At 33.7% G+C, this 7,939-nt stretch overlaps 1 protein-coding gene across 1 annotated transcript in view; it reads left to right on the top strand.

Annotated features, from left to right (window-relative positions):
• Positions 1 to 7,939, top strand: part of LOAG_16705 (hypothetical protein) — a gene marked incomplete at both ends in the record, with an annotated part of 17,061 nt that overhangs the window by 7,440 nt on the left and 1,682 nt on the right. The window contains 17 exons of the mRNA XM_020449355.1: positions 864 to 1,004; positions 1,362 to 1,552; positions 2,144 to 2,427; positions 2,802 to 2,994; positions 3,174 to 3,336; positions 3,453 to 3,537; positions 3,650 to 3,777; positions 4,273 to 4,419; positions 4,493 to 4,646; positions 4,886 to 5,176; positions 5,344 to 5,481; positions 5,645 to 5,851; positions 6,197 to 6,410; positions 6,614 to 6,792; positions 7,076 to 7,212; positions 7,415 to 7,544; positions 7,615 to 7,735. Coding sequence (XP_020307121.1) covers positions 864 to 1,004; positions 1,362 to 1,552; positions 2,144 to 2,427; positions 2,802 to 2,994; positions 3,174 to 3,336; positions 3,453 to 3,537; positions 3,650 to 3,777; positions 4,273 to 4,419; positions 4,493 to 4,646; positions 4,886 to 5,176; positions 5,344 to 5,481; positions 5,645 to 5,851; positions 6,197 to 6,410; positions 6,614 to 6,792; positions 7,076 to 7,212; positions 7,415 to 7,544; positions 7,615 to 7,735 — 2,903 coding nt within the window. The remainder of the gene's footprint in view (positions 1 to 863; positions 1,005 to 1,361; positions 1,553 to 2,143; positions 2,428 to 2,801; positions 2,995 to 3,173; positions 3,337 to 3,452; positions 3,538 to 3,649; positions 3,778 to 4,272; positions 4,420 to 4,492; positions 4,647 to 4,885; positions 5,177 to 5,343; positions 5,482 to 5,644; positions 5,852 to 6,196; positions 6,411 to 6,613; positions 6,793 to 7,075; positions 7,213 to 7,414; positions 7,545 to 7,614; positions 7,736 to 7,939) is intronic.

The raw sequence follows: 7,939 nt of genomic DNA, 5'->3' as shown, positions 1-7,939 counted from the left end.
TTGCTTTTTTTTCGTTGAAGATTGAAGTTTATCGCAGGAATATTTGTCCCTTAAAATGAGTTATAATACTTTTTTTTAAGGACAGGAAATATCTTTTAGATAGGCGATAAACTTATGTGTTGACCGTTTTGTTGGTACTTGTTCTTTGTTAATTAAAACTTTCAAAACTCTTTTTAAATGACCTTTCTTGAATGAAAACAAAAACATTGATTTATGCACTAAATTCCTGCACGAATCCTATATCTATTTTCAAGCACAATTTTTGAAATGAATTGCTAACTCCATTTGTTTCTTTCTGCACAACAGTTATATTTAATTGTGAGATACATGCATTTTTCTAATGACTGGGATGGCGTTTTCATGTTCCGATTGACAAATTAGCCAAAAATGGTATTCTTTCATGTTTCTGTAATTAATAGTTGAATAATTCATGACAAACCTCAAAAAAAATAAATAAATAATTTACTTTGTAGTTGAAACGAACCATTTAGCAGTAAAATTATTGTATTTTAAAGTAAGAGCTTTTTTCTTATTGTGGAATAATATAATTTTTGAACTGAGAAATTGAGAATTTATTTTCACTTCTTGAAACTGTATGGTGATTTCTTTATAATGCGGGTATAGTGCCTTGTAACAAATTATCCTAACTCCAGAATAACTTTCTTTTTATGGGCAGCTGATGACCTGTACGATTTTTGAATGTATTATTTTCAATTACAGTTAATGTTATTGAAAATTACGCGGTAAAATTTAGGTTCTCATCTCCGAAGAGAAACCTCAGATGATGTTTAAGAATTCGTCAGCATTAAGCATTTGCAAAATGCAATTTTTTGTATTTTGGGAAAAAATGGATATGATTTCAGTAACGGCTTGACTGAGTGTGCGCAAGATTTGATGCAGTTTGGGCAACAGAAAATATCCGAAAGTTTGTTCACACCCGAGCATTTCAAGACTATTGCTGACTTCTTGCTCAATTCAGTTCTGCCCACATATTGCTTCAACAAGTTTGCCATTTAGAGTTTCCTTTTAGTTTCTTGAAAATTTCATTATCGGGTAAAACCATTATGTTTTTTCACTTTTTTATCGTTTTATTAAATTATATGTTTATCATTGATTGTCGTTATCATGTTGATTTTTCGTTTCTTTTGATTAAGTTATCTCTTTCTTCCTCTTATGTCTTTTTGTAATATCCATTAATTTACTAATAATGAAACACTTTTTTCTAGAGCTGAGAGATATTATGGGACGTTTCATTTCATATCTGTCTAATTTAATTTTAGTCAATTGTAAATAATTAAAACGAAGAAATGGATATCAAAACGAATGAAAGAAATATAGTATCATCAGCTATTAATATTTAGCATCGACGATGGATACTGGATATCAGATACGGCAGCAATGATTTATGCAGATGCTATGGGTGATGTCAATAAAAATAATGACTGTATATCTAAATGGAGATGGATTATTGCCCAAATGGCCCAGTTTTGTATAAATAATCGCTTGAAAACACCGCTTGGCAAACCACTGGATACTTTCCTTGCTTTCGAAAGTAACACTTAATAAATTTTCTTAGAATTTATTAAATATCAATCTTGAAGATGTTAGTATACATTATATTTGCTCAAAGTGTAATACTTTACAACTGTTGTAGTTTTTTATACCTTTCTTGATCTGAATTTCTTATGGGTTCATTCAGCTTATTTATTCACAAATTGAATTTTGATCTTCAAGTCTTCACTTCACTTTAAGTTTTCCTTATTTGGTTTTATACGGTGTTAGTGCTTTAGTCATCCTTCCCCTACAACTGTTTCAATCATTTGTCTTCCAATTTCATTTTTCCATTACTTTGGAAATTCTTTAAAAAAACAACGGTAGCACCTTTGTGCTTTGTTCAATATGTAATGGGTAAACTGTGGTCTGCAAAAATTTCTGTATCATATCACGTAGATAATTGGAATGCAGTTCCGCGTCGAGGATTATCTTTCCTAAATTACTGAGCACGCACTATCTTTATCTTTAAAATTTTTTCTTGAGAATGAATTAGTCATATATTTTTCCCAATAATTTATTACAATACTTATCTGTTTTATGCATCAGTACCTTACTCAAGTTTCATTTTAAATATTCGTCGTTATTTTAGACGAAATACGGCGGTTAGCCAGTAGTGCTCTTTCACGAAAACCAGTACCAAGTGGTAGAAGTGTTAAGGACGAAGTAGTACAGAAAACGGTTACAATAAGTAGAAGAGGTGTTGTTGAAGATGAAGATGAAGCAGAAGTGGAAGTTGAACGTGAGGCGCGTCAGCTAACAACCTCGGAGCAATGGTGGCGTGTTCGTGCCTTGTTGGATATGATTGAAATGTTGGACAAACTGATAATTTATGCATGCCGTGGGTCTATATTCCAGTTGTCTACGGTTTCACAGGTAAGTAATGATTTGGTTTTGCAAAGGAGTGTTTTCACTGGAAATTGTATTGAACAGAGGAGCACAAAAACGTTTGAAATTGTTTTCTTGTTTTCCTTAAAGATTATTGAAATTTTTGTGCAGGTCATTTGTCACTGACATCTATTATTGTACTGCACTATATTTTCACCTGAGCGCCTTAAATGCTGGCATCCTTTCTGGCATATACTTAAGCGATGTATAGAAAGCCGTGAACATTCACATCTTCCTTGCATGGAGCCAACGAGCGCCTTTTAAACCAGCGAGTATTGAACAAAAATTAATTTCCCGAATTTGTCTGGAGTTAACTGAACCTAGAATAACTATGATCGATGTTTGATTATAGTTGATTTTAGTTGTCACAGCAATTTCTTACTACAAATCAAGCCAGTTGTGCAAATTGGCTTTCACGTTTATATCTACCTATGATGGCTGTTGCATATACAAGCAACAACTTCGCCCAAGTGGTACGTTTAGGAGGTTGTTCGTTGAGAGATATCGGAAAGCGCATTGAAGAGAAAGGAAATAAGGATAGCATTGACGAAAAAGGTCTCTCTTTAAACTCTCTGGCGTTTGTTTTGCGATATTGATATTTTCATTACTTACCATTAAATGCTTATACTAGTGAACATAGTTAATGTATACTCTAAGATACTTGTATAAGTAAATAAATGCTTGGACATACGCTCCAGTCAACTTACTGGTAACTGAAGGAATTTGTATTGCAGGTGAAATAGATTCCGTTGCTCATACATGTATTACTTGGATGGTGAAAGCACTGATCGATCTGGGTCGTCCACAAGCAATATTGGGTTTGTATGCATGGGTAGAGAAGATTTACGGCAAACAGTATGTCTGGATAAAATGCGCAGCCCAAATGGCTGCTGGAAGGTAAATTATGAATGTACTAAACTAACGAATTGCTTTATATATTAGAAATGTTTTGGAATTCTTAACAAAAAGCGATTCTTTCTGCCTTGAATTGTTTTTTCTTAAATCATTTTTAGGGTCGAGCCTGCATTGAATGGTTTGAAGGAATATCTGGGTAATGAAAATTTATCCGAAAATATACAGAAAACTATACGACAGCTAGTAAATTTATTTTCATATTTTATCGTTTCTTGTTCGTTTTCTATTTTTTGGTTTCCTGAAATGTTCATTTCTTCATTCAGGTTTGGTATTTGAGCTTTTCTGATTTTTGAAGATCACATATGGCTTAGAAGTACTTCGAAATTCGGAAGAAATTGATGTATTTTGGCGAACATTGTACGGTGGTCTGGATTCCAAAATGGATAAAATACCTGATGGTTTCGAAGAACTTGCGTGGAAGAGGTAATTGCGTTGATAGATGAGCTTTGATTTGATATTTAAATTTGATCTTGTATTTTTGATGTTTGAGTTGATTTTTAAGTCAAATTCAATATAATTCAAGATTCTGGACATTAGTATTCAGTAGAAGAGCCACGATGTGGATAAAAAATTTGAACTTATGATCACCACATTTTTATACAGAAACTATAACTCCTTAAAAGGGTCACTGTTGCTTTAACAAGTGGAATTGAAATCTACTAGACAGTTCTCTTGATCTGTTGACGATAGACATCGCCTCTTTTGAGTTACATCGGAGTAAAAAATACGATACTCAGTGATCCTGTAGATCAGGTATCTATGCCATTGGGACGCTAGTCCTGGAGACTTACGTATATGATTCATTATAGTGTTCGATTTGATTCCAGTAACGTCGAGAATCGAAAATGGATAATCTTTCTGACCTGCGCTTTTTTTTGAAAATAATTTTTTATGGATTTGATTTTGTGATTTTTTCAGGATGAAATCACTGACAACGTTTGATAATTATTTAAAGGATGAATCAGTAGTGTCAGTCCCATGGGATATTCGAAATAGTTTTATTCATACAGAGCTCAAATTGATGGAGATAGTTCATGGTCGTTCTAAAGACTCTAAAGACAACAAGTATGTAATTTGTCGCTCCAAAACTAAGATTGTTCGTTCCCATTTCCAGTCGTTAATGAATTTGCTTTCACAGGAATGACATCGTTGATTTGACGCGACAGTTGAGTGACGATGCGAAGATTTTGATGCTAGCGGATACTGGTTTGCAGACCTTTACGCGTGCAAGCACATTACATTTATTGGCTACTGCCGTAAAAGATAGTCGGAAACCTTATCATAAACAATCAGTAAGTATATTGGTATTTTTTGAAGTATGAATTTAAACTGAATGGTGAATAGTTTTTGTATTCTATAGGTAAAGGAAATTTATTCATTAATATTGCTTGGATTTGATCAACCTAATAAATTATTGTTGTTGCATATTTCTGTTTTCTATTTTAAAGATATTCAAAATTAAGAGTAGGATATCTCGAAATCAACAATTAACAACTTTTCGAGTTTTCACTCAAATACATTCAAATTTCAGATTACCGCCAATGTGGTCAATCCATCGTTCCTCTTCGATTGGAGGAATGGTCCACCGATTCAGCGTCTTATTATCGGTCAGCAGTTGAGTAATTGGTTACAATATACACAAACTAGAGAAAATGGTGGATCTTCATCACTTCGAATAATTTCCGATGAAGCAGCTTATCATCTCGAAATGGCACGATTAGCTCGAAAAACGAAAAATTATCGATTAGCGGAAAACCATATCAAAATGCATTACAATAAACGTCTTCCAACACTTGACAGCTTTCAACTGAGTATTTTGCGTGTAAGTTTTGACTCATTTTTCGATAATTCTTTTGGTGAATGGAACCTTCCAGAAAATTAAACTTCAGCACATCACGCAAGACCTGCAAAAATAGCGATTTTTCTGAACCGACCTCGATATTAAGCACTTTTATTAGAGTAATTATTAAGATGATAATACCCATATAGGGAGTTCGAGGAAACTGGATAAGTGGAGCAACTGATAAGGAAAACAAGCTAAAAAACAATGTACCTGTGCAACTGCCTATGCAACAGAGATTATACAATTTCGAAAACCTTACTTCCAGTTATGGTTTTTCGAAAATGGTAAGTAGAATGTTTGGTAAAGATACTTTTAAAAAATGTCATCTACTCCTACTGTTTTTATAGATGCAAAGAATGAACTCCTAGTTTTCAGGAATACGATTTACTCATTCAGATAAAGTACAATAATTCACTTCTTTAACAGAATTTTGAGGAAACTATTTAGATGTGGGCGATATCGGAAACGGCGGATACCGATCGTGCTCGCACTTTTTTACAAGGCAAAGCCTTCTCCTTGCTTATGAATGCTGTGGCTGATGAAATTGATCGATTGATTTATAAGAGTAATTTAATGTTCAACGGTACACCAGCTGTAGCCCCAGATGCTCTCATTGCTGTTCTAACACAGCAGCTTAACCACGCTATCACTGAAGTAGTTTTTTTTTTCATTATCACTTTATTTTAAATCATTGTGGTAGTTTCACAACATTTATCAATAAAAATCAGAAATGTATGAGACCCAATGATTCCTGACGACTAAGCATCATCTACATTTTGATAGATCCTGAATTGTATTCATTCTATTACAAGCAGCTGTTTGTTGGTGAATTATATAAAAACCATATAGGCTGTTACATATTACTGTTTAATTAGGTCTTGTTTGCATAATTTGTTTCTTTGTGATTTGCAGCGCCGATTTTGATGAAGGCATGTGTTCTGATCTCTTGATTTCTTGATTGCGCATGTGAATCGTACTACATGAAATGTTGTGTTTCAGGATTCATCAGTATTATCAGTTGGACCGGGAATCGCAGCGAGTAATCAGCAGCAGCTAGAGCAAAATAAGGTTTCGGCAAAAGCAATCATTCAACTTGCTCGTTGGTTACAGATGGAATCCAGTTTGTTGCCAGTAGCTATGAGCTATTCGATGCGTATCGCTTTTCATATGTTTGGAGTTGAACAATCCCAGTTACCTCTACTTGGTCCTTCTGGTAATATTTGAAATTCAGTTTTAGTAGAATAAATAATTCAAAGTTGGTAATTCACAAATTTATTGGTTTAGGTAATTGAAATCATGCGGCGTATGTGATTTCAAAATTTTCGAACTAATTCTCTTTTGTGTTTAAAATTGTGAACTGTTCATTCTTCTTTTATCAAATAGTATAGATCAAACCACCGCAGCTTTTTCATCCAGGTATTATCGATTCACTTGCTGGTGCTCTCTTGAGTACTTCTTGTAAATTATCACCACATTTCGCGAAAGCTCATCTGGAACTGGGTAACTGGGCGTTTAGAAGAGCTACTGATGCTGACGGTGAAATTAGATTGTCATTTATAAGTGAAGAATATGATACAGTGAAATGGCAAATTAAGGTATTTCCATCTCTCTAAACACTAGCAAAAGAATATTTCAATTTTCTTGTTGTAGTGATATATTTATTCTTAAGATTTAAAACTTTTCAATCTCTTGCTTTAATTAGTCGATACTATCATTTCATGATGAAAGTTTTTGAATTTCAAGTACATTTGGCATCTTATTCACTTCATCATCTTATCAACAAGTTTTAGAGCAAATATTTTTTCAAATTTGATTTTATTGAGTCCGATCGTTGGATATTTCGAATAGTTATTATTTAACATCAGAATTACTTTTCAGAAAGCATGCACGTCAGTAGAAGATTCGGTAATAGAAAATCTGTTGCAGACAGTGCAAAAGTCTGCCAGTTTAGCTGCAGTTTTGCAGGACTGCAAGACTCTTGCGGGAAATACAATTAGCGAACAGACATGTGATGTGTTAGTGTGATATATTGTTATGCTCATTTTAAAACTGTTTTGTATTTTATTCACTCTTATTTTGTAATGGAACTAGCCAAACACACTTTGCAGCAATCATTCACAACTTTCAAATAGGATTGAAGGGATGTTAAATTTTATTTTAGTGGTCAGAAATAACTTCAATACGTGAATTAATGTCAGAAATTGACGTTAGTTTCAGATTATTTGGCCCGAGAAGTATCATTCAGGAAATTTGGAAAGGAGCGAATTCACGTCATTTGGCTTTTTGTAACTGTGCGGCACATTCTTACTTCGCTTATATAGCTGTGAGTGGACGTGAAACAAAAGAGGTTGGTGTTTGTAAAATTTGGGCACTCACAATGAACTAAACCCATATCCTCTCTTAATTTTGTACTGCAGGGTACAATTGGAACAGTAATGGCAACGCTACGAATTTTACAATTGCTGGTAAAAAAGCACGATGCTTTGCACCACTTGATTCTCAACGAAATGCTTCAAGTAGATGAATTGATGTGGAAAGGTTTTTTTGCTTTTTTTCGTTTACTTGTTGAGTCTTCATATCTCAAGCTTTTTTCGTTATCATTCTTAGACCCGTGGATCTCTTGGATTCTGGAGAGGACAATAATTCCACTTTTTTCCTTTAAAAATATCGGAACAGTCATTTTTCTAAAAATGCGTAATTTTTATTAGTGTTCAATTAGCCGGTCTTTTCAGATATTCTTCC

The sequence above is a fragment of the Loa loa genome (genome assembly GCF_000183805.2).
Source record: "Loa loa unplaced genomic scaffold supercont3.14, whole genome shotgun sequence".
Lineage (NCBI taxonomy): Eukaryota > Metazoa > Nematoda > Chromadorea > Rhabditida > Onchocercidae > Loa > Loa loa.
Note: the sequence above shows the minus strand (reverse complement) of the source record. Positions and strands in the feature narration are given on the sequence as shown.